Source organism: Phalacrocorax carbo, chromosome 11, assembly GCF_963921805.1.
Source record: "Phalacrocorax carbo chromosome 11, bPhaCar2.1, whole genome shotgun sequence".
In the NCBI taxonomy this organism is placed as follows: Eukaryota; Metazoa; Chordata; class Aves; order Suliformes; family Phalacrocoracidae; genus Phalacrocorax; species Phalacrocorax carbo.
The window spans coordinates 9368637-9396351 of NC_087523.1; the positions used below are offsets into that span (position 1 = coordinate 9368637).

The following is a 27715-nucleotide window of genomic DNA, read 5'->3' on the forward strand; positions in this document are numbered from 1 at the left end:
AAAAGGTTCGTGAAAGGTGAGAATGGGAAGCTTCAGTGAGTCAGTCACTTCACATTATTAACTAGTGGCAAACATGAAGCAGCTTATTCGTTGCACAAAGTTAAGAATACACAAATATGCAGTTACCAGTGAGCAAGTGGCATACTGTAAGTATCCATTCTCACTTCTCTCCTGGTAGAATTTTCATAGGCCTGTAACCTCAATAGGAAATACTGCATTTATGCATTAGAACGAGAGTTTTGGAAGTTATACTTTCAGAAAAAGGACAGATATGCAAGTATGAAATTCATAACTCATTTATTGAATATATATATGCAAGGATACCAATAAAAAGAAACTAATACTGCAAACTACAACTTTGGAAGTAAAGCCAATATAACAGGAACAAAATATACATAACATTGTAGATAGGAATGCATTTACCCTCTTTCATACATTCCTTGTCTTTACACCTAATGTAAATGTATGCTAGAGCAAAAGCTGCAAATGTTAGCCTAACCTGAGTGCTTTCTGACAAGCAAGAGTTCTCCAGGATTCTTTAAGGGTTGAGATGTCACTGCTGGCTAATGAATGTGCATAAATATGCATACATAGAAACTGCTTCAACAAGTATATAAATCAAGAGCTGTGTTCTGTTTTTTAACCTCCATCACTAATACAGTGGAATCTGTTTCTGGTGACACGGAAGAAGAGTTACTATTTGCTATAAAGTACTTTCAGTTCTTTTAAGATTAATTTCATCTAATGAGGATTAATTTTCTTGTCAATCTGATTCAGCATATTAATATTTTTGGAATGCACTGATTATCACCTGCCAGATAAGTCTGATATTTCAAATAGATTATCACCTCTTCATCTTTCACTCTGGTTTAGCACGAAGTTATTTTTCATATAGGCAACAAGAATCAAGCTGTCTTCCTTTATATTACATTTTAGGGCCAGATTCAGTATAATCATACCATTCTAGATCAGCACAGCTCTTTGTACCTAAAGATCAGACTTTGTGGAGTGTAGGTGTAACTCCTACTAGAGCCTTGTCACAGAACCTCCTGTGGATCAACACCTGCTGTATGAGTAGATCCTTTGATCGCCTAATCTACTTCATCCTAGCTACCTGCACTGATGCTGACACTGAACCAGCCTTCCTCCCTTCCTTCAAATGGAGCGATAGCACAGCTTACTGCTACTGTGTTTGATCACGCCTTGAGACTCTGGCATTACACCAGTTGTATCCTCAAGTTATTTGAACAATATCCTTCTGATGCCTGTCCTTCCTTGGTACAGTCCTTTCTTGGTATTAACAGATCTGCGATTGTGCTATACAGAGATACAGTGAGTTGGGGAGATCTGTTAATATAGAGATACAGCGAGCTGGGGAGAAACCTCCCTTCTCAGAGGGTTCCAGGCGTCTTAAACAGCACACACTACACTTGTGAGCAAAAGAAATGCCCAAAGGCCAGAAAATAAAATAAAAAACTTAAATAAAGTGAAACCAGTTTCATAAGACAAGTTTTGTTAAATTCATGAGTTTTGATTGTGAGATGAAAGCAGAAGGTGCCTATTAAAAAAAAATCTCAGTAACAAATAGACTGCATTAATTTAACTAGCTAATTTAAACATACCTATTTCACCTATAGAGCACTTTCATTACTCCTAACATTTCTGGGAAGGCAGTAGATGCTCCAGAATAATCGTCAGTATATGCTTGCAAAGATTACATTGCTTTACCAGAGGAAAAAAAAAAAAATTAAAAAAAAAAATCAGACAGACTGTCTGAAATTCCAAGCTAAAATACACATAAAGAGACAGTAATGGCAGTATTTTGTCTTTAAAAAATGATGTAAATGTTGTATACTATCATACATTGTCATGCTTTTTAAAACTACAGTTAAGGATGTAAGAGATGTACAGTAAATACACTGCTGAGGTACATTTCTTCTAAATATTAACACCACGACAGAATTACTCCCCAGCAGGTGATGCTACTTGGGAACATATAAATACAATTTTTACATTGTAAGGCACTTTTACCCAGCATACATGAGTTGAAGTCAGTTATGATAAATTTGAGGCAAATTTGAGGAAAAATTTTTGCTTTTGACTTTGTTTCCATGAACTCTGAATTAATGACAGTTTAGTCAGGCCATTTCAGCACAAAGAGGTAACAGGTAAACCAGCCACTTACTTTTCTGCTACCTGAAGGTAAAGTGCTGTTCTGGTTCTTTGAGGCATGGAATGGGGTAATTTATTTCATGACAGATGAATTATTGGACTGAATATTATACTAAGCAACTGACACACTATGAATTAGAGCTCAGTCTCGTACGATCAGTATGCTGGCAGATCTACCCCATGCAACCTTAGTTAAAATACAGTAGCTGCAAACAAAGTGCCTTTTTTCCATGGGAGGGCCATGTCTGAGGCACAAACCTAGAAGTAATTTAAACATGGAAGGATGTTATTTTGCATTCTAAAACTGTTCTGAGTGGCTGAAAAATGTTCATACTCTAGGAGAAACAAAACACCTTAACAGACAATTTAAATAATCGATCTGTCATTGCAATTCAAGTCACGCTTTTAATTTTGAAAGTTACAAATACAAAATAAAAATGATCAATGGCATCATGTTTAGAGCAGTAACTGAATATTTTCTGTACACAGCAATATTTCTTTCCAAAATGGCATTATTCTCCAGGAAAGCAAACAGAATTGATTGAATTCTAACAGGTAAAATGTTAGAAATCCCAATATACAGTAATTGAGTCCCTCAAGACATTAAGGGAATGCATAAGAAGACAAATGACACATGTTAAATCTTTTAAAAATACAAGTAAAAAATGCTACAGAAACTCATGTTACAAATGAACTGTTTTTGCAATACCAATCACAGAAGAACTGTAGCAGTTTATAGTCAAATCAGTGTATTTTGCTTGTTTTCTTCCTTCAAATCCAGAAGTTTTGTTGGGAGTTCAGAGTGAAACAAGTCAAAACCCTAAACAAACAATAAGGTGATGCGATAGCAACAGAGAAGCATGTGGACTAGATTCAGCTTTTTGGTTTTATTTAAGTAAGTCTGAGAATGTGCTTTAACAGACCAATTGAAGAAGCTAGTAGCCATTAGAAATGACAATGTGTTTTGAAAGCAGTCAGAGGACTGATCCGTTAGGTTTGGTATAGCCTAGATCTGATTATTCCCTAAAGGAACATCAAAGTCTAGCAAGTAGAATTCCATGACGTGATTGTTGACTTGACAGAAAGAGAAAAAATAATCGCTCAAACAATAAGGATGATAAGCAAAGTTTCTCATATAGTGGTCATAAGATTAAAAAATAAATACCAATCTAGCAAAAAAGGTTGTTTCCTCATTCTTCTTACAGAATATGGGACCTTTATGCATATTCTGGACAGAACATGAAGTGTTCCACACAACACAGAACACCTGAGGTATGGACGTCAGATATGGTGGCTAAATTCCATAGTGAGTTAAGAGTTGTCACTCTCTGAAGTAAGAGATTGGGCTGCAGAGTCCAAACGTTTGTATAGTAAGGTTGTAATCACACTTAGTGAAGTGTTCTTTGTAAATCAGGGGCACAGAAAGAGGTGGGTCGTTGGGGAAAGAATGAACTACAGCCCTTTGGCATGAGTTCTAAAGCTCACAGCTCAGAACCAACAGCTGCTCAAGTAAATCTCCCGCAAACAATGCTGGGCAGAATGAGCAATCACAACAGGAACAACCTGAAATGTTCAAGCGTGCTTCGGTGTACACTGAGTCCTTTCCTACTGTGTGCTTTGCAAGCAAAAACAGAGAGCAGCTTTCCCATGTATAGCCTCCGTAACTTGTGTATGAGGAAAATGCAAAATTCACAAAGTACCAGCTTGCTGCCACCACGAACTTGTCCATGTTGTTAATTAAACTAGCTAAGACCTTCCCTCATTGCATGAATCCACTAAACAACTTACACATTCCAAATCTTAAGGTTTTTATTCAGTCCAGAAATATAGATCTTACTTCATTTCAATGTCTGCCTTAACTTTTGACACTGTACATATTACATATCATTTATATAGTGTTTCATTTTTTCCAGACACTGCAGACTACAAACTACATAATATTGACATGTAAAACTCTGCCACTTACTGAAGGCTCACACACATGAACGTTTCAGGCAGTTCAATGAAATTTCTAACAGAGTTGGGTAGTAAAAAGTTACTAACCCTTTTCTGATTTTAGAAAACAATTTAAAAGAATTAGTAGTTATGATGTCTTAGCCATTCCCAGTTCTATAACTCTGTCCCTTGAACCTGTTTAAAAAATGATGAAAACAACAGTAAATTTAAAATCATAAGAAAAGCATTTAGCAGCTCTGACATTACATCTATATTTAGCGATAGAAATGAGGGCCTCCCTTCTTACACTGTTACAAAGTCAGCTGGATTTAAAAAACAACAAATCCTCCCCATTTTTCTACAGTATGCCAATAAAAAATACTTATCTGCATACACTAGATTTAAATACTTCATTGCAATAAACTACGTTAAATGTATATTGCGTTTCAGTCTCGGTAACAGATCTGTCAGGAGTAACTTCCATACCTAGTTTCCATTGAGCTGCTGCTGAGGAATGTCATTATGGTCAGTGCCTGATTTGCCACGGCTTTTGCTTTCTCTTTCTTCATCCTCTTCATCTCTTTCATCATTTCCACTATGGTTTTTACAATAGAGTCTAGCACAGTGAAAGAAACAGTGAGGACTTTTACTGAAAATATCTATCAAAACCAGATTTTCAATCAGTTTTGAGATGTGCTACAAGTCAATTGCTAACTCTTGTTCACAGTTTTCAGTCCAGCATCAGTTAAACTGAGAAAGAAATCAAGGTTGAAGACTAGCCAACAAAACTCTGATTAATTCTAGTTTTCATCAACCGCTGCTACACTGCTCAGAGAATGCCCTCTTGTGGGCACAGCCACACTGGCAACTCAACTGCAGCCTAGTTGCTAACGCCAGCCGTTCAGCGAGTTACGGGGTCCAAAACACCAAAAATAAGCGACAAAATGTATCAATATGGAGGAACCATGACATAAATGATCCAGGGTTTCCTCTATATAAATTACAGATTAATCAAGGAGGAAAATATAAGTCAATTTTCTCATATTACAACACTACTACTGAAATTTTAAGTTAGCAGAGTCACTGAAACACCTTACAAAGTCAGCAGTTACTTAAAATACCATTTTAAATTAAATAATGCTCTTTTTTAATAACATAGTTGACTAGACAAGTTAGGCAGAAAAAGCACCATGAAATATCTACACACTCATTATAGATTCAAGAATTACATAGGTCCTTACTTATAAATTCCTCGTGACATATTCTCAATGTATTTAGCTTTGTCTTCTACTCCACAGTGGTAATGGTATGTTTTTATGCAGGCTTTAATTTCACACCCAATAGTAGCACCCGGCTGGCTGCAAAGTGTGCATTTCTGTGCAGGGGAAAGAAGAGAATGGCACTGTTCAGCCGTTCAGTCTCTTGCCTCTCAGTATTCAGTTTAGTGTTCCTCATATTTATGGCTACCATATTGGAACAAAGTAATTTCTCTGACAGATCCTCCTTCCAATGAAAAGTTAGTCAAAGGTATTGTAAAACAGAAACTGCATAATACATAATACCAACCTATTGAAATACGGACACTAGGATTTACCTGTCCATTGCATCGAAAATGTCTACATGATTGCACGTATTATTGCATTTCCAAGGTCATTTTATTGCCACTGAGGTTAGTATGTTAATATAAGAAGACTCTTACTTTTTTTTTTTTTCAAGGAACGATATTGTTAGGAGTTGTTTGTTTTCTTTTTTGCCTCCTATAAATTTCTTGCCACTTTAAACCATTCTGAATTTTAATAAAATACAATTTGACATTTTACCAACATCGCCATCTCTGAGGCCTTAATATGTTTTCATATTAAAACTTCAAAACAATTGAAAACACACCACTGCAAGAACACATCCTCCAAGTTTATCTGTAGTTTTACAGTGTGCTTTTAGTAACACAGGATCCAAAGCTGTTATTCTCCTATAGTTACAGAAAGGCTAATAGTAATTTACTATGTACATTGTCATAAAGAACCCTAAATACCACAAGCCCAAACACTACTAAATTTTAAAGTGATTCCTGCCTGGCTACCTGTCCCAAAAGTAACAATACATTTAAATTTCGTGTTTAGAAACAGACAGAAAAGATTGCTTCACAAAAGGAAGGAGGCAGAGCTTTATACACCTTAGTAGAATCACTAACATGTTTATCACATTCTGCAGATACATACCATTCTTTTTCCTCTCTTGATTTCTTGAAGTACAGTTTTGATATCAAAATCACCAAACTCTGCCCTTGAGGTGGTTGTTAGCTGGACAGTGCCAGAAGAGAACAACTGTAAAACAAGCAAGCCAAAATAATTTCAGGTCACCAACATAATTAGAAATTTTTTTAATGTGCAGGAATAACTGAGTATTGAGCATCCCCTTCTGTGATCTCAGCCAGCATGTGCTTTACCAATAAACCAGGGGAAAAAAGCCACACTGAGTAATTAGTATGATGAGTATTCCCTTCTGATACCGCCCTGACTGCTTTAATTACATTTGTTGCCTTGGAGATATGTATTTTAAAAGACAAAGGAATAGAAAAGAAACAATGACATGATGAAAACACAAAGTAATAAATGGCCAGTATCATAATTTACACCACTGAACTTTTTAGGAATATTCCACTGCCTTCCCTGGGACATACATACAATTCAGCTTCACGGCACAGCTGATGTCAACATACCTGAAAAGCCCTGAGGCACGACAATGGAGTATGTAAGTACCATCCCTACTATCATCATCCTGGAATATTCAGTTTAAACTGTCTTAAAACTGAAGCTCAGGTACACAAAGTAGCAAAGAACACTAAGACTCGAGGCTGCTGGCATGCACTAGCTCTGTTTAGTGAGGCTAGGTACAGGAAAACAATTACTACTCCACAGATTACCAGGACTATTTATCCATTTTGAGGTACAACAGGAACCACTGCGGTTTGTTACTCAAATCCCTACCTCGTTCATAGAATGAGTTATATGAAAGGTAGCACTATCTGCTCATGTTCACCGAAATTGGCAGATGCTTTTCAGGCTAACAGTTCTGTAAGTGTGATCATCTAAAGGCAAGGGTTTTCTAGAACTTCTGTGTCCCACTCTACTTGAGTCACACAGCCTGAATCCACTGGTCAGAAAATTAATGAAGTTCATGGATTCTTCCCAGATTTTGTCTGAATGCCTGTGGACTAAAGGTATTTTATTTTTGGAGAGGATTCTTTTAGTTAAAACAGTTTTCTGTTTTCCTTTTTAAATATTGCGTATGCATTTAAGCGCTAAGGGAGCATTTTTAATAAGCTAAAGAGTCTCCCTGAGCTAATTCCATCTCTTAGCACGTAGCCAACTTCTATCCATATTGCCCGCAGTGAAAATAAATGAATTGCTCACTTTGCAACACTTCAGCGCTTAAAGAGATCATCAGCACACAGACAATACTCATGCATAATTACATATGAGGGTACTGTATTAAAATCTAAAATAGCAATTCAGACAAAATTCACATAAATGACTGTTTAACAACAATACTGTTACTCACCATGCACTTATAGTGTGCTGCAGCCTTTTTGGCATTAAATATATGAAGCTTTCCTCTAGCTTCATTTTCTTCTTCACCTGCATGACAGAATCCACATTTAGGTTTTGTATCACTGGGGCTGCTTCTGTGGGGAGACCTGTCTCTCTGAAAGAAAAACATTTTACTAAAATATACTGCTGGGTTACAAATAAGGTTGTAATTTTAAAAGCCTGTGGCCACCAGCTGGAGGCTCAGACAAATGCAAATTTTAACAAAAATTATATTTGCAGAGAAGAAATATGCAATTCTGCCTTCTAAGAAGTTTAGCATATTTACTGCTTACATAGGAACTGCTTTCTATTTCATCTGTGCCATGTGAGGATGTAGATCTAGTGTCTTCTGATTGCCCTTTTAAATTTGTTTTTCTTGGCTTTCCCTTACGACCCCTCCTTTTTCCTTTGGGAGGTGAAGGCTCCAACTCGTGTTCATTGATACTTTCTTCTAAATCTGCTTCAGAAGTTAGAAAACATCATCAAATAAACATCTCAATTTTTTAATTTTTTTTTTTTTTTTACACAGAACAAACCAACCAAGCAAACAACAACAACAAAAAAGCCAGACAAGAAAAAACATAAGCTGTATTTTCTGTATTTTGTTCAGAAATAAAAATAGCAACTTCTTCCCATTTATTACAAACATGCAACTGCAGATCCCAACAACTTTACTTCTTTATACATATCACGCAGTTTTGCATCTTTTGTAACATAATATACAAAGGTTTAGCATTCCTTACTTCTACTTTCAGAACCAAAATGCATCCTCAGATATATTTATTGACCTCCCCTGAAAATAAGGCTCATTTAAACTACACTGAAACCAGAAAATGTTTTCAACCATGAAATAAGCTTTTAATTTATTTTTTTAAGATGCATAACTCCAATGTAAGTTGCCCTTGATATTATGCCCGTGTTTCTAAATAACACCTCTCTCCTTGCTTTACTAATTGAAGCTTTTTGACTTAAGAAAAAAAAAAATCACCTATTTTGGCTTTAACATCAAGTTTTAACACTGAAATGTATTTTGTCTCCATGAAACAAATCTAAAATTTTATTTTAGTTATGGTATATTATTACATCTACAGCTAAAAGCAGCTGCCAGTTTACAGAAAATCATCCACATTGACAATATCCCAGATAAAGTATTTATAGACCATTAAGATATAAGAACATAGTTTAATACAGACATACCAAGAGATCTGACAAGTTCCTTTGAAAATGTCAGCTCAACTGCTGAATGCTACACAGACCTGTAGTCCAGTATTCTAGCAGACTGTTCTTGTGATTACTCAAAGCTCTACAGTTAATACAGATCAATTCTGAAAACCTAAGATTGCTTCCAGCATGATCTAGTTAAGTTATATCTGATACTGAATAACCAGCTCTCTTCAGATGCTAACAGCTTTCCTGATCATCAGCTGCTCACAGGAGCATCTTTCTTTCTTTTAATATGTAACACCCACCCCTGCTCCAACTGCAAAGATATTTCAGCAGACTTTTTTAAAGAATCATGCACGCACACCGCTAGAGAACTTGCTTCTCAAAACCCAAACCACAAACATCTGTGTGAGCCCCCAAACAGAAGGAAATCCTAATCAGAAGATTTGGAACATCTACTTTATACATTAATGGGCTGCTTAACTGTTGTGGTATTATTATTATTTAGGCATTGCTATGGCACTCATCGCCATTCTATCGTGGTGTCAGTATTCAGGCAGGACATCTTATTTTGAGACTAAATGCTGCTTCGCCAGAACTCGTCTTCCTTATCTTTTATCACATTGCTACATCATGATTAACAGTGACTCAACTGTACAAAAGTCTGAAGTCAAAGACTTGAACGTATTCCAGACCCATCAACCCGGAGTAGGAGGCAACTGAACTACTGCCCCGAGACCTTGCGTACAATGTATCCTACTAAGATTAGTCTATGGTATCTGTTGCTAATCCCTGAGAAAGGTGCAGCTTCTTGCACAATTATTAATGAAGGACAAAACTAATCCAATGCATCACAATAGGTTATACTGAAACATAATTCCCGCAAAACTTTACTCTTGTATGGTTAGAAAGAGGGAAAAATTTGATAATAGATTAATACAGATTATTTTGGCTTAAATTGACAGATTATTCAGCTATATATAGATATTCCCAAATTGCTACTGAAATACATCAGTCTATCTGCCACAACATTCCTGTACTTCAATATAAATACACTAGTCTTTTCTAATTAGATGACAAAAGCACCATTTATTTTACTCTGAAAAAAAAAAATAAAATGCACTATGACATGGATTATCTAATTAAACAATACATTTTACATTTTAGTCTCAGAATTTACTATCTAACATTATTTTTCATTTATCATTACTTGCTAAGTTCCCCAAGCAAGATTATGCAATTTAGATATCGTACCCCTCAGACTGCATATAGCAAATTGTATTACAACCAAAAACCTTTTTCAAAGAAAAGAATTCTCTTTCATCTTGCTCATCTTATGAGCACTCCACCAATGTATTAAAAGGAATTTGTCAATCTTTGTCTCTTTAACATTTAAAGAAATCATAAGATGGTTAGTCTAGAAAAAAAGTCTTATGAAAACGTGACTACTGAATTTGTGATCCTTTAAATAACAGTAAGAAGTTAAAAATATTCCTTCAAAAAAATAATTTCCATGGATTTCCCTACTGTATTTGATGAAGCAAAACGTAGTCCTTCCACCAGCATTCCTTATTTTTTCCAAAGCTCTTTATCAAGTCTGTCAACCATAATGCTTTCTACCTCTTAGTCCACCTTCATTTTCTAAATAACATTAAAGCATATCCTGAACTCTCTACACATCACACCTTCAAAACTGGAAGTGAATCATAATTGCTAAAAACCAAGCACATTATGAAAACCAACTTTTTATAAGAAATGTCACATCCTCCTTATAAAATAAGCTCTTAAGTGCTATTTTTAGTGTACAATTATTAGAGTATTAGAATATTTAAGATTTGAAAAGTAAAAATGCTGTATTTTTAAAAGATGGTTTCAGCATAAGGTTAAAAAAAAAATAAAAATCACAGATTTCCTCAAAGAACCCCTTTTCTGTGCTCAAAACTAGTCCTTCCAAAAAAGTTCAGAGTTCATCGAAATCTAGATGCTACATGACCCCTTCATTAAAATAAATTTCCATGCAGATTTAGGCCTTCTACTACAAAGGACACGGACCTACATATTAACACCACCAAGATATGAGGATCTGCTCTACCACATCTATCTGCAAGACCAATACCTCAAAACATTAAAGTTTCTCTCATTGTTCACAGCGCTATGAACTAGTGTAACAGTACAGGATGAAAGAGATTGTAACCAGCTTTAAAATACCCCTGCCTTGGATGGTCTTTACTGTTTAATAGACAATTTGGTTTGTGCCCTATCCCTCCCCTCAAGCCCACTGCCAGCTTACCCTGTTTCCCTGGCATCTGATGGTTGGGTGTTTCCAACTTCTCATGTCAGCTTGAACTAAGGAAAACACAAAAAGTTGTTCAACTCCTCCCTGACCAGATGACGTTTTATCATGGATATCACCCATTGTCTGAATCCCCTGAGATTCCCTAAATATTCTTCAGCTGCCCCCCATCCCATATCCCGTTACTGCATTGATTTTTAAAATCATCACAATATTCTCCACATAACTTTATCTAAAGTCTTCAAAGGTGGTATCCTAAGAGCTTCCTTCAGATGTCCCTAAATGCTATATCTGAAAAAACAAGCTTAATACGCAGTACAGTCTGAGAAAGGAGGGGTGGGGGTAGAAATCAAGAGGAAACATTCTACATTTTCAAAAGCACCTAAGAAAATGATATTGTAAATTCAGATGAGTGGAGAGATGAGCAACAACAAGCCCCAAATTTGCATTTTAGAAATCCATGAGCAGTACAAAGTACCACAAAAAGAAGACGAGCAAAATGCTGTATTACATAAACTGTTAACAGGGAGACTCAGCTTCAGAGAGAGATCTAAAAATTCTCCTTTGATCATGACTAGAAGGAAAAAAGATCAAGACATTTTGCTGTTTAAAATAAGGCTTGGCAGAGAAGAGGCTGAGATGTCACTGATCTATTCTACATTGCATCAGCTTGAAATATTCATGGAATCACCCTTTTCCAAAAGCTATGTTAAAGCCCAGTAATAAAAGAATTAAGTGATTTAAAGGTTGTGAAAGAACAAATAAAAAGAGGATGTGTGCAATAAAGGCTAATACGGCTCTCTGTATCCACCTCCTACACTACCTTAAACAATGGACTAAGTGAGCCAGAAGCAAACGGGGCTAAGTCTGTATGAGAAAGATAATAAACAAAACTGACTGGCAAAATATATTTGCATGTAGGACTGTACATAAAAAGAAGCCAAAATGTAGCATGTGGAAGTGGCCTAGACATACTGTTATGTAAATCTGAAATCACACATTTGTATTTGAAGTTTTACAGTGCATTTGGGATATAAAAGAAACTCTAAAAATTACAAAGGACAAAATCCACCTTACTAGATTTTTAGAAGAGAAACAGAATATCACAGAGAAAAAAAAAAAAGTACTTTAGCATGTTAAAGTAAGATGTCCTTAAAATATGGCTGAAACCCAATGAACCATATGTGGCAACATAATTATTTTAAATTGACAAGAAATGTCGAAAAACCCTGAAAACCTTATTGGCTCAGTAGTCAATAACAGGAATTGGGTAATCCAATCATAAATAATAGTAGCTTTTACTGGCAAATGATGTGAAATTAATGACAAAATGCTGAATACAATTTTTGGGGTTTTTGTTTGTTCTGAGTTTCTTTTTGTGGGTTTGTTTTTTTGTTTGTTTCTTTGTTTTAAATGGAAAAAGACTAAGTTACTTGGAACATATCTAAACTGGAGAAAGTAAGAGTGGAGAGGAAAATAATTAAATTATCCCTTAGGTCCCATCACTAATGTGTTTTCCAAAAGTACTAGATACCTCAAGGAACTGATTACTCTTATCCAAAAGCTATTTTTGACTGAAGAGTATCTATGTTATGAAGCACTTGAACCTATTTCTTTAATTAAGTACATTTAACATAGAAAATTAATAACAGTCCTTCATAACCATACAATAAAAATTATTTTTCAAGCAAACAATTGTTGGCAAAGACCAAGACCAACAATACACTCAGCTTATCTGCAAAATCATAAAGCTTATGACAACTGGTATAATAAAGTTAATGATTTAAAGTTAATGATTTAAGTATGAGTTAGCTAACAAGCTTCTATTTGTATAATGTAATTATAATGTAAACATAATTATAATGTAAACATCACAGGACAGCCCTTCAGATATGACAAACCATTCACCACATTATTTTTATGTTCTTTCCTCTTCCATTTGTTGTGTGTTTTTCCATAAGAAAACACTATTGTAACGCTTCTGCAAAATACCTCGCTAGTCTATAACGGCTGCACAGGAGGTAGCTAACTGACTGCCCAGACCAACTGTTTTTGCCGTAACACCACGTATACGTTTGATGCCACGTTCAGTGCAGCACTCTCCGCAAGACAGACAACAAGAAGGCTGAGTTAGCAGAGCCTAGGAAGAATTTGTAACCATCCACCAGCAGAACTGAAACAACAGCCAACTGCAACGTTACGGAAAGTTTCATACCCGACTGCATTAATGCATGCAATGGTAGGCAAGCTTATGCTGGGAACAGTGTTCCAGAAAATGCAGCTAAGAACGACCACCGACTAAGGAACCCAAAGATGAATCAGGATGTTACCTAACCATAACGCCAAAAAGTTTTGGATGTTTTTCCTGCCAGCCTCTGGCTTGCACAGTGCTTTGAAAAAGTACTCGGGTTGATAGAGATTGCAGCATCTCTAAATAGGTCTCCTAACTTGACTTACTGGGCAGTATGAGAAGCATAAATTTCATGTCTGATCTTTAGAGTAAGATGAAAAGGATGCTGAGGCAGGGAATGTACTTATTTCCATTGTGGAAACATAATTCCCTGAGGCCTCGAGTACAGCTACAATAGGAATTATGGACGCTTTATTTTGTGAACCCACAGTCCCCAAGCATTATCATTATTATTACTATTATTGTTAATGTTTTGAACATTAACAATAGATAGTCACATGGCTGTCTCCATTATTATTTGTTTTATTTCTACATAACAGAAGAATGAAATTACATTCTTATCTTAGTTTATAGTAAACTATTCCTGATCAGCTGAATGTTTTAAATTCAATACAGGGGCCAGGGCAGTCCCACCTGCAGGGAACTGAATGATACCAGATTTTACATTTTTCAACAATTGTTTCCAGTATATTGGCATAAATTCCAACAAACAGTTCCAAAACCTTAGTACAACAATACTCTATTCTTAAAAAAGAATAAATGCAATTCTATCAAACTGAACAGTAATTCAACCAATAGTTAGCTGTGATAGTTTGAAAGCACTGGCACTGATTCCTATAACCTATTAGGTATTGAAAACTTAGCTTGCCTAAAGCATGAATTAAACTATTACTTGAATCAGGTCAGACTATTTTGTTTGATTTGTAACCAGCAAGACAAAAGTCTGGACATGAAGCTTTCAGTAACCTGGTCTACTCCTCTGTGCAGGTGTCTTCACGTCTGTTGACCCCACAGCCTAGCACAAAGTGTGACAGTACCTCACTTCTACTGCCCTTTTGCCAATTAGTGGCAACACAGCACAGAAGAATCACTCCGAAATACGTACACAAAGGAAATACAGGAGAAATACAATTCCCCTATTCTGTGTCACATGGAGGCTAGCACATACAGATAAATAGACAAACCCAACAATCTGTTAAAACAGATAACGAATTTAAGAGCACAATACTTTGCTGCCATGTTTTATATTTTTATATTCAAAGAAAACAGAAGGTAGTTCAGCATCTCCTGTAAATTAAAGGAGGATTAACTCCCATCGCTCATTAATTTTGTCTTGATGAGTAGGGAGATACTTAGTCGGATGAATTCTTACTCCACTTGAACTTCATGATAGCAATAACTAACTTAACTTTAATTTCAACATAAGTCCTTCAACCACATTTCCATGCAGCCTCAAGAAATTTTCTTTAACTTATTAAATGGTTAACAGATAGCCTTTTTAAACTAGACCTTCTAACAAAAAGTACATTCAACAGTTCTCAGGCTTGGAAAAGTATGCCCCCAAAAGCATCTATTTTCTAGGGATGGGAAGGAGAAACCTCACTATTATGCAGCAGTACTGCATATAGAAAATAAACTGTTGTGGACCGCACCAAACCAAACACTCTTAAAAACTCTTCCAACATCCACTAATAGAAGTGACATAATAAAAATATTTGTACTGCAACAGTTAAATCTGGATACAGAGAACGAAGGATAAAAACCCAGATGTTCTACACTGACCAAGGCGGAGTGGGGTAGGGGAATCAACCAGCATCGCAGAGCAGGAGTAATAAGTTTCCATTAAAAAGGACTGATAATGCCTCTGTGCACCTACACTGAGTGACATAACCACAGATGAACTTTAACTATTCTGTTATGAAAACACTGCTGAGAAGAAGGATTCACAAAAATTAAAGAAAAACAAGAGAAAAAAACCAAAGCTGCTATGTTAGCATCTACTATCCCTAGCTAGTCTATTCGTTCTCCTCTGCAAGTCTTTTCTGGTTTCACACCCCACCATTTTTTCATATTTAAATTCCACTTTGATATTTACATTTTTATTGAGAAATAAACCAATACAAAGCTTAATCTCACCGTCCAGTATCTTCCAGTTACCATTTCACTGAGCAAATTTTAGCATTTCAATATGAAGAATCAAACCCTCCAATGGCCCTGCTTGAAGTCTGAAAACCACCCTGTGTATTTCTGCCTTCTAAGGCTAATTAATGTTCAATGTACCGAAATACCATTGCTATACAACGCTGTAAGTTGTAAGTCATTTCCACAAGACTGTACACAATACATTTACACAAGTATGTATTTTTACTTTCTTCGATTTAAAGGAGGCCTATCACAAAAGAGCCCCAGCTTCCGGCATTATCAAATCCACAACTGTAAGTAATACCATGCTATGTGTATAGTTCCCTAAACTGTATGGACTAAAAAGAGAACACATTCTTTGGAAAAGAGCACTGGGTAAAATTTCAGTCAAATATGAAACAAAAAAGAAAAATGTGAAATATAGCTATGCATATTTTTAGAAGTGTAAAGCATAACAGAACTAAATATTTTAAACCAAAAAAAATGAGTGCAAAGTTAAATACTAAATGAGATACTATTGGTTCTTTGGCTCAGTTTTTCTGAAAGATGTTGCTTATTCCTCCTTCTCATAACCTCAATCTGAGAGTCTCTTTGGATGAGTCTAGTTTAATGTTTTAATAAACTGCCATCGTCAATGTTTAAGAAAAAAGCCGTTATGCTTCTGTAGTAATTTTTCCCATGTCTTCTCAAATATGTCCATATAAAATTTAAAAGCCTTTGCTGTTAGAGAATGACATTGTAGGATTGGAGAGAATGGTTTCTGAACACTCTTTAGAAAACAGAACAAGCTCAGATCCTGCACAGAATTCCAGGCAGAAAAAAAGTCATCCATTGGCAGTGGGCTCCATGCAGAACTGGAGGCATTTTTCAATAGACATCAAACACCGAGCCATTTGTGAATAAGTAAAATACTATGTTTAACTATCAGTTAAAGTCATTAATCTCTCTCTGGTCTCAAATGTCTTTCACATTCTGTTTCTGCTAACAAGCAACACAAACCCCAAAACAAAGAAACAAAGCGCCAAACTACAAGATAATGTGGCCCTGCCTCTTTGGAGAATTAACATAACCTATATACTGCTTTTCTTGTTTAAACATACCAGTAGCAAAATCAGAGAGTGTTTTAGACAAAGCACATGACAATAAGTACTTAAATACAAAAAGAAGAAACAAACTGATTTGTTTTTTTCTACTGCCTTCAGTATCTTTCAGAACACAGAAGTAACATCCAAACCTTACCATTAATATATCTACTACCTGTACCATAAAAAGTAGTATATTACCTTAAAAAAAAAACAACCACATCTGGCAGAAAGAGACTGAAGTAATTTATGAAATTGGATCTTCACTAAATAAAGAGTCACGAACTCTGCATTAGTTAAAATCTATTGACATTTCCGTTGAAAGTAACGCAAAAAGTAAACTGTTTGCCTACCCAAATTCAGATACAGTAGAAAAAAGGAAAATGGAAAAATACCTGCATAAATACACAACAGCACAACTAGTTTGGAATTTTAACAGACCACACAATTTATCAACGTTTGTGGCATATCACCCCTCGTGTATGTCACTACTCTCCTCTGCAAAGATGCACAGCTTTTATGAATGTAATGCTGCAATACAGGGTTTTTCTGTTTATCAAAGTTACTCAAATTTATCTCAAAGTGATCTGATTACAGACCTTTTCATTTACTATTGGGTCCCTCTTTGCTGAAGAGTTAGACTCTATTTAATAGTTTAAAAAATAGTGGATATTTAGGAACATTAGCAATAACAAAAATCAGCTGTTACCTGACAAAATATTTTATATGTTAATATTGTAAATATTTAACTACAAATATAAGCCAGCTCTTCCCAGAAGGGAATGCATTACTTCTACCCAAACTTTGTTTTGACAAAACATCAAATCTTTCAAACATCCTAAAATTTATGTTTTGGGTTTTTCTCTACCTCAACCAATAATTTTTAGAGAAAATACAGAAATCAGATGGGCTTCTGAATGCATTGTTTCTCAAAAAAAAAGTAGCTTTAATTTTTACTGAAAACATTTATATTCTCCAAAAAAATTAAATTTAACCAAAGTATCTTTCTACAATGGGAAAAATTTATATTGAATAATTTTACCTTCAGAGTTATGCGTAGTTTTCTTGTGTTTTCGACATAAAATCCTATAAACAAAGTAGTTGAAAACTGTCAAGTCAGTCACGATTCACAGATTATTTACTCATCTTTTAAATTTAAATGCCAGTACATTTTTCTCCCACTTGTAAGACTCACTGATATACAAATTTTGCAGTGAAAATACGCTTTTCTAGCACATAACTATTTTGAATGCCACAATCATAATAGTAGATTTTTTTGCAACAGTTTTGTTTAGATTCCGAAAGTTTTTCTTTTTAAACAAAGAATGTGAAATATAAATACAGAAATAAACATAGCAAATAAGTAATAGTTACATGTAAATGCCTTGTGAAGGTTTCTCTCTTATCTGAGCTTTATCATGCAAAGCACAGTAGTAGTGATATGTCTTGTGACATGTTTTCACATCACAGCCAATGGTTGCTCCAGGACAATGGCATAAAGAGCACATCTGTAAAGAAAAAGAAAGCATAATTCATGTTACTGTTGACGCAGTATTTCCGAGTTGAAAAATAATATAGTTACCATTCTTGGTGACAAAATAAATGGAGTTATGCACTTGGCATTACTCTTCCTGCTCTCAGGTTTTTTTCATAATTTATTTTAAAATCAAGGAGAAATGGTTGCAATTACACAATACAATAACCACCACATGTTGATTATCAGTTCAACAAAGAAAATAAGTAATTTACTTTTGTGGAACATCACGCGCTTATTGAAGGAGACACAGCTATTCCCCTAAATATGCCACTCCCAAAGCTAGCCTGAAATGGTTGGTACAAACAGAAAAGTTAAAATCATAAATTGCACCTGCTTAATCTGAATTACGTTATGAAGGTAGGAGGGAAGAAAAAAAAAAGACACCTGTTTGCAAATGAATCTTGCAGAGTTAGAAATACTGATGATCTGCATCAGCCTCAATTAGCCTCAGCAGCTAACTTTACCTTTTTTCTGTAGTTATTTCCTTAAGTCATTTCCAAAACACTAGTTAGTGAAATATTTGTTAAATGCAATGAATATATTTCAATTATACTAGATTTTGATTTTTATATTTATACTGCAGAAAAGGCTAAACTGGAGCCTGTCACTTTACTCTTCTTTCCCAATAACTAATTCTTCTTCTATTAGACTCATCATTGCTTAGGATATATCAACTGCCATGCTTCTAAATTGTTCACTGCCCTTCTCATACTGTGTTAGGAAAGGACGCAATTAATATTATAACAATATTTTTCTCCCTATTATTTTCTACTGACATAATATTGCCCCCAAATCTCAGAATTTCCCATTAAACTCCCCTCACAAGACAACCAGAGCTTTTTGTTTGTATCCTGCGCATGGCGCACGCCTGCAAAAGATCAATTCCAAATCCATAAGCATAAGTGTGCAACAGGAATACTCCTTACACGTATCTGTGGAATACGCTTTCTGCCCACCACGCTACCTCAGTCGAGTCCTTGTTAGTCTCAAATACACCAAATAAATATCTCAAAGTTATGTATCACCATCCTGTTTTTCAATTCTAACAAAGTTAACTGAACAGTAAAAATGTCAAAGCCTTGGATCATCTCCATTTACTCCTCTGCAAGCTCTGAAATGGTATGGTTATATACTGCTCCCTAGCTGTTATCCAATTTGTATGGGTGTATTATCTCATAAATTTGTTATACGTTATGGTTTGATATATAATAATGGCTCTTTATAGAAGCTCTTTATAAAAGCCTAGGTTTAAATTATATCTATCCAATCAATTTTAGTCCTTACTTCAGGATTTTTAAAGCCAGAAATGACTAAAAGAAAATTTTATTTTTATTAACACCATGATGTATCTGTATGAACAAAATAGACCACAGGAATTTTTATACTGACTTATTGGTCTGTGTTTCCTGACAGTAATAAAATATTTATTCCATTGCTACAAGTCCTCCTGTCCAAATGGTCACTGTCAACAGATTAACTAATTCCCAAGTTATATCAGGGATACGCAAAGTCTGACAAGTTGCAAAATAGGCAAGCTCTTTAAGAAAAACAATCCTCCCATGCACATCTAACAGAAATAATAATGATATCAGTGGCTTGTACTCCCAAATGTTTAGATTTCACAAGTTTTTATGACTAGCCTATTAAGGTTTGAACCTACAAACATTTCTCAGACAGAAATATATTACCCTCAGAAAGGCTCTACATGTCAGTCAGTATCACTTCAGTACTGAACAGGCCTCAATTTTCAGCGCATACCTGGTCAGCAGCAGCACCTCCCGACACAGGGCAACTACGTAAAATCTGTCCGCAGACAAATTTAGTTCAAGCTATCAATATAATTACTTAACACAGTGCACCATGCTGAGATATTTTTGCCCAGTGTGTTCCCACATAGAAGAACAGGCTGGAACAGAAAGGAGACCTTAGAAGGGTATTTGGGCTAACTGTAAACATTTTGCTTTAAGCTTCCTATAGAAGTCAATGAAGACAGATTCCTCCAGACAGTGATTCAGAGCTGTGGCTTTCTGACAGCTACAGACAGAGGCACCTAAGTTAAGGTCTAAAATTATCTTGTAAATTCTCTCCAAATGGGAAACCTCTGAGGACTATGAATCTCCTAGGTTAACCAGATCCAGGTTTTCTGCAAAATGCTGAACAAAATGCCTGGTACGTACAGCTAGGAAGCTCCAAGAATATATTCAGCTCTTGCATCAGTGAAGGAACATAAAGAGATTCAGAAGCAGAACAACAGAAACCACCAATGACATAAAACAAAACCTTCAAAACACATTTGAGAGACCCAAGAATCAAAAAGTTTCTTTATGATCTGTAGTTCCATTTACTACCATGTTCTTTGGAAATTCCTAATCACAACATGAATGACTTGCAAATAGTTGCTTCTTTCTGCTTCAGCTAATTAGAGCAAATAAAGTTCCCTGCGTTGGAAAAGATTCAAGTGAAACACTGGATGAAATATTAGACTATTAGTATATAATTGTAGTTCTACAGGAATACTTCGGACTACTCTCGGTAGTCCAAGAACTGGTATATACATAAGAGTGCTTTAAATAACTATGCTGAAAATTTTTAGTGTGAGGAGTGAATTGATCATGTGATAAAAATATTTTTAAAAAGCCGTACTCATTTCCCCAAATGGAAAACAACTAGTTTTAAGTAAAAAAAAAAAAAGCAGCTTCTTGGGAATTAAAAAACTCATTGCTGCTCAATTCTCATGCATTTGGTAGAGCTGTAATCACTACTGTACCCACATAGCTCATAAGACAGCTATATTCACAGAATCATCCATTAAATCAATATAAAAGGAAACAATAAAAGTACCTTTGATATTTAAAACCAGATTTTGGCAGCAAAACCAAATACTGGTAAAGGCACAATAATACCCTCGCCAGGTCCCTAGAATGTGGGTTTCTTTCCGAAATCTAACAGAAAATATTAAATAGAAATTACTAGATTAGAAACACAAATTTAGGAAATGCTATTGTTTATATGCAGCCCATCAAAACCAAAAATGGGCATATTCTTTAAATGAGTTTTCAAATTTGCTTGGAAAGAATGCATATCTGCTACAACCACCTACATTTGCCAATGAGGAAAAAAGTGATTGTGAAAATAATTCTGGATTTATTTTTTAATAATTCCATTATTAATCTACAATTCTTAAAACAACATGTTCACACAAGAGCAGAACTTGACTGAAATAAGCAAACTACTTCTTATCCTTTCCTAAAAACACTTCAAGGATTGGTTAACTGACATATACATTTAATTTCAAGGTAAGTACAATCATATCTACTGAGGTTTTCTTTTCATAAGTCTGAGACCAATTTTAATTCACCATCACCTTCTATAAGTTGTCCGTTACCTTAGAGCTCACACAAAGGTAGCACTTTAAAAAAAAACCCCAAACATATACATAATACACTGAACAACTTCATGGTAAACTTTAGAGACGGTAAGAGAATATTGTCTTCTATTTTCAACAGCCAAAAATAGAGACTTACCAGTTTAGTGCCTCTCTTTATTTCTTTCTGAATATCTTCAATAGAGAATCCACCAAGACTCTCATTATCAGTGTGTGAAGATACCAGTGCAGATGAGAACAGCTAAAATCATAAAAAGAAATAAGTTTTGTTAAGTTTTAAGGGCATAAGTGATAGAGATACAGAAGATTTATATATATGAAACCCACAAAAATTTCAAATTACAGTGATTAATCATTTGTGCCAATGCCACAGCTGGTTGAATTTTTCATTTGTTTGCAGTCTTTTAGGAGCTCACCACATTCCTTTCCTTTTTCCTATGGGTTACTTACCATACATTTGTGATGTGCTGCCACCTTCTGGTTTTCTGACATCAATAATTGTCCACATTCATTATCTTTATTAGATCTACAAAAACCACACTTCCTTTGTCTTGAAGAGACTTTTTTCTGTCCAACTGAGCTTGTCATGATTTTAAATGACCTTAGAATGCCACTTCAATCCTCTCAATGCTACAGGAAAAAAAGGTGCAACAGCACATTAACATCAACAAAAGGCAATTTAACTTACAGTTTTATAAATATAATATTGGTTTCCTGAAAATGATGTCACTTTTTACCCTTTTCTTTACGCTACTACGATATATCCAAAGAAACACACAGCCAACAGAGGCAGTGTTTTGCCAACTTTTTATGAAATTGTATCAGCAAGCAGGATTCAGTTCTTTAGGCAAAAAAGTTTGAACATTGATATAAAACTTTGGATACTAATACAAAACTTATGGGGGAAAGAAGAAATAAATGGAAAATACAACAAGCACAGCAATCATTAGATGAAAAAGTTACTGCAAATCTTTAGTCCCATTCTTATAGTTATTTATTACAGCAAAAGAACTTGTAGAAAATGCGCTACCTGCACACGCGTTAAAATTCATGCTACTGAACGTCTTCAGAAAAGAAAACCCTTAGCATCCAGCATAGCATCCAGAACAGATTTTGAGTATAAAAGCTCACAAAGCAGTGCAGCAGATGAGCAACTACCCTTAGCTGAGGGTAGAGATGAGAAGATAAAATGTTACCATTTTAGGTATTTCACAGATACACTGTGGCTAGTCAAACAGCATTAGGAACAAAATTTTAGAAGGATCTGTGTATGACTAACGCCCTGCAGTGGAAGCCGTTTCAAGACCCAGAGTTAATTTAGCAGAACCATACTAGTTTTCAGTAAGCACATGAGGGCTGCCATCCTCATCTAAGAAAAGTCACTTAAAATTAAACTCAACATGAATCTCAAACTTTTCAGGTGTTACCAGCAATGCATTTTAACACACAACACTGAGGTCCCAATCCCCTCATCAGGCAGGCACTGCAAGTTCAAAAGTGAAAATGCCTAACAAGCGTACGTGCTTCTTGGCCCACTATTAGGCAGTTTGCGTGCATTTGTTTCTACATCTCTCAAGAAAGAAAATATCACCCCCTTCAAAGAGCCTTGCTCACAGCTTTTTACTTCGGAGATTTGAGCAGATTACTGTCAGACTTGCCCCAACTGCAATAAAAGCAGACTCCTCAGCCTTTGTCTACGTTAGACTCATCTAAGTAAGACAAGCCACCATACAGTCTGATATTTCTGTCAGAAAAAAAATATAAAATCCAGCCATAAGAACAGCAGAGCTGTAATGCATCTGGACTGTGCTACAATGGCGATCGCAGGAAAATGCATGACTCTTTTTTGAAATTTGCATAGGCGAACCTGCCTACTTCTCTGTGCTGTCAGACTCTTGTAATACTCATATCACTCGCTATTTTTCTAATCAAAAGCAGAGGAATGTCTTTAAGTTTCTGTCAGCGTATACTACTACTAAAACACAATCCTTTTAGAGTCTCACTCTTCTGTTTCAACAGATTTTCACAGACTGAGTTTTCACTGTTTGTCTTGCAATGTTTACTACAAAACGCCTGCATCAAAAGGTGTCTGTCCTGTATCTGCTGCCTTTGCTTTATCAACAGCTTCATTTGCTTTCTTTTATAACTGGAAAGCAGTTCAGATCTTGCTGATTTGCACAAAAAAATATGCCAATCTGGATAAACTAGTCACACCCTTTTGCAGTGGCAATAGAGAGTTCTTAAGTGTTAAACACAAAAGAATTACTATACTGTATTCTTCTAAAGAAAAAACAAAACAAGACTATCCTGTAATCCCTTCTGAGTAGAAGGAAGGAATGATTTCTGAAGGAAAGATACACAGATTTTCAAATTTTATTTTTTATAGTTTTTTAAACTTAGAAGATTTGGGAACATGAAACAGACCTACAAAAGACAAGTAGGAAATAATATCAAAGATTTCTTTTTGTCAGGTCACATTCAATAGCTCAATATAAGTCACACGGTGATGGGTTAGAATTATATTAACAAAATAATTTTAAATGCAAGAAGTTCTGCTTTGACATAAATAATTTCATATACACACATTCATTTGGGTCTACCTGTTTCATTTCATTCCATATTCAGATTGTATTATCACTATATTGACAGCAATGACAGCAGTTCTTAAAAGGAAGATCAAGGATTTCCTTGAACACGCAACGCAGGTTCTACTGACTTACAGGAATAAGAATTACAACTATAAAAAATAGGTATCCTTCAATTTAGCAAGCAAATTCATATTTTAGAAAATGCAAATAATTTATAGAACACAAAAACTTCTTAAGTGGCTCTCTTCATTAATTTATAAAAATAGTAACTTTCCAAGAAACAAGATTATAAAGAATTTTCTCACAGTGCACTCAGACACGAGAAGGCACGTCATCACAGCAACACTAGAACATGACATAACCGAACTTCTTGAAGTACTTTGGCATAATTAGATTTTCGTTCTTTAAAGCTCGTAGTGAAGCTAAAAATAATGCCAATATTTACTTGATGATGCCTGGATGTTGATGTTATAACAACAACAAAAAAATGAGCAAATACTATGTTTTGGAATACTTGTTCAATTATAAATAATTTAACACTTGAAAAATTATTCAAAATGCAAACAAACCAAAAAGCATTAGGGTATGCCAGAAAAGAAACATTCTTTTCACCATCAGATTAAATTACTCTGAAAGCATTTTACAAGGATATCTAAAAGTTGTCTTTCCAATACTGCGTTCTTTGCATTTGTGTTTTCCATTATCACTAGGCATTAACACTATTTATATATTTCTAAAGACTGCAGAAAAAAAAAAAAACACCGAGCATGAGAAATATTTCAGAAGCATTTCATCTGTAGACCTCTCCCTAAGTTATGTTTGCTTTCTCATAAATGTGAGAAAACGCTACCCAGGGATCGCTTTTCTTTGTGCCAAAATGCACCTCTTATCCTGTCCATTTAAATACACTCATTTTCTGAAGAAGATTAACCAAGTTACACAGCTATACCACAGACCCAGAATTCTGAACGCAAACACTTAAAATTCTATTTTCATTTCTCAAGTTAAATCACCCAAAACCAACAAATCCAGTTTGCCAAGTATCAAGCTACATTTCAGTGGAATAAGAAAAATAATGCAACTTAAAACCAGCTCAATACTTCTGTTTTCCATGTTTAAAAATCTAATGACTGACTCGAAAAAAGCATTTAAACATACTGTTGACAGAAATCTTGCTTGTCAGCTTTGTCAGAGGAAGTCTGATAGATTGGATCACAGAAAGCGAAGTACTATGGAATCACTGATTAGGAGATGATGCGCTATCTCCACCAAAATGGGACACATACTACAAAACACAGATTATTTATTACATATAGATATGTTTTCCAAAGGCTTGGTCTAAAAAATGGAAAATTACATCTACCCTAAAATCACAAAAGAAGAAACTCATTCAATGATTTTTCATTCAAAAATTTGGTTCATTCGCATTCATGTTTCTTAATGTCCACTAAGGTATTCAACATGGTGCTTCCCCTAACAGCACCTTTATTTTATCTTTAAAGCAGCATGTTGTACAGACTCAGATGGCTTACATGCTGCTTTACGGAGTTCCAGACAACAGATTTTCAAACGCAAGAGTGCGAGTTCAACGACTCTCAGGCAAAGGACTCTTTCAGTGTACGAGACGTTGTTCAGCACCAAAGAACGGAAAGTAACCTGGATTCTAATTTTTATTAATTGCCCAAATATGTTTCAAGAGCTACCGCCTGTTTACAGGAGTTAAGGCCCCACTTGTATCTCCAACAAAGGACAGTGCCCTATATGCTACACTTTCTCATGTAAAGTTTGCTTTGCTGTGTGGCCTGCATGATTACAAAGTTATATTTTTAAAAATTACGATTTATATTTGTCCGCGAAGAAAATTTCAGGCACCCATGGAAAACCTACAAGAGCTACAAGCTTTGTAACATTTCAGTAAGCATGCTGAAGTGGTCTGGGCTCTCAGGAAAAGCTACAGAAAATATTTGTGACGAATTTTTCACGATGCTCACTAGAGATACCAGATTCTCTTTGCAAGAAACTTTCAAGTGCTTTCTACTTTCTAGGATCAGTCACCCTTTACTGAGGGTGTTATTTTGGAGAACTGGGGGGTGAAGCTCGGGAGAAGGGAGGTATCCTGGAGGTGCCTGTGGTTAAGAACCCAAAGTCACAAGTCCCATGGAAATCTTTATCCCAGAGTTACGTCCACAGAGCATCATACAATCGCTACAAAAAGTAGGGTACGAACTTATCCACGCAACTTCCTTAAAAAAAAAAAAGAAACCAAAAGGGGGCAAAGGCGGGGGGAGGCCCAACCCTGGAAAGTCTAAACAATAAGAACGGAGCAGGTAACTAAAAATCACACAAAAAGCGCCTTGGCGGAGGAAGACCTGACCGGCAGCACAGACCCATCTTCAGGAAAGTTTACGCACTCCCACGGGGAGCGGGAGATGAGCCGATAGCGGCACCGCCGCCGCCGCTCGCCTCCCGGGGGGCCGGGGGCCCCGGCGCGGCATCGCTCCGGGCGGGGGCCGCCGCGACCCCCCCCGGGCCCGGCCGCTGGCACCGGCGGGCCCCGGCCCCCCGTGGCAGACGGCCTACCGAGGGAGCGCGGGGGGACGTGGTGGGGCGATCCCCCCATTCCTCACCGAATTTTAGGGGAAGCGGGGCTCGGAGACAAGGGGGGGCGGATCCTCCAGGGAAGGAGGGAGCGGGCCGAGGCGGGCGGAGCGAGCGGCCGCCGCCGGCTCGGGCGGGGGGGGAAGGAAGGGGGGCGGGCGGCGGCACCGGGGGCGCCCCCTGAGGGGGCAGCGCTGGGCGCCGGGACCCTCCGTCGCCGGGGGCGGGCGTCGCGCTGAGGCCCAGGGACCGGCGGCCGGAGGGCAGGGCGGGCAGGGCAGGGCGGGCTCCCAGGCGGGCCGGGGGCGCCGTGCCTCCCCTGGGGCGCGCGGCGGAGAGGCGATTGGGCGGGCAACGAGGCGGCCGGTCGGTCCGGTCAGTCAGTCAGTCACTCACCCGTGCGGCGGGTGGGGCGCCGGGGAGAGGAGCAGCTCGGGCACGGCCCCGCCCCCCCGTCGCCGCCGGTCGCTCACGGCCGCTCGCTCGCCAGGACCGTCCCTTTCATTCGGGGCAGGGGACGCTGCGCTACCGCCGCCGCCGCCGCCGCCGCCGCCGCCGCCGAGCGCAAGCACGCACGCACGCACGCACGAGCGGACGGACGCACGCAGGCACGCACGGCGCGCTCGGGCCGCGACGGCGCGACGCTGCGGGGCGGTGCCCGATTGGCGCGCGCGAGGCAGCGCGGCGGGAGCAACGCCGAGCCCTAGCGGTCTTCACGCGCAGGCGCGCCACTGCGCAGCTCCCCCCACCCCCACCCCACCCCCCGCGCGTGCTTCTCCGCAAGGCCCGGAGGCGAGGGAGCCGAGAAACGAAAAGAGGCGGGACGGAGAGCTCCGCGCCTGCGCAGTTCGCGCCCGCGGCCGTTGGATGCGGGGGGGGGGGGCCGACTGCTGGGGCTGCGCAGGCGCAATGCCGCCGATGCGCGCGGCAAGGCGTTCGCGCATGCGCAGGGATCCCCAAGGCAGGCAGCAGCGCTGCGGCAGGGCGTTGGGGGCCGGCGCATGCGCAGTGCCGCGCGAGCGGGCGGAGGGGCGCTTG

The 27715-nt window shown here is 37.4% G+C and overlaps 1 protein-coding gene across 2 annotated transcripts; it reads right to left on the minus strand.

The window, feature by feature from the left end:
• Positions 1-280: 280 nt before the first annotated feature.
• On the minus strand, positions 281-27431 carry PHF6 (PHD finger protein 6). Of its 2 annotated transcripts, none has more exons than XM_064462964.1 (11): positions 27074-27431; positions 21942-22121; positions 21631-21732; positions 17944-18077; positions 17612-17655; positions 7991-8157; positions 7669-7812; positions 6327-6431; positions 5349-5482; positions 4594-4723; positions 281-4302 (listed from the first exon to the last, which is right to left on the minus strand). In XM_064462964.1, exons 2-10 carry the CDS (start codon positions 22077-22079, stop codon positions 4594-4596), a joined length of 1098 nt encoding a protein of 365 aa, XP_064319034.1. In that variant the 5' UTR covers positions 22080-22121; positions 27074-27431; the 3' UTR covers positions 281-4302. The 2 variants fall into 2 exon arrangements, with proteins under 2 accessions (XP_064319034.1, XP_064319035.1); XM_064462965.1 differs by having other exon boundaries at positions 7991-8154; positions 27074-27430.
• Between the last annotated feature and the right edge of the window lie 284 nt (positions 27432-27715).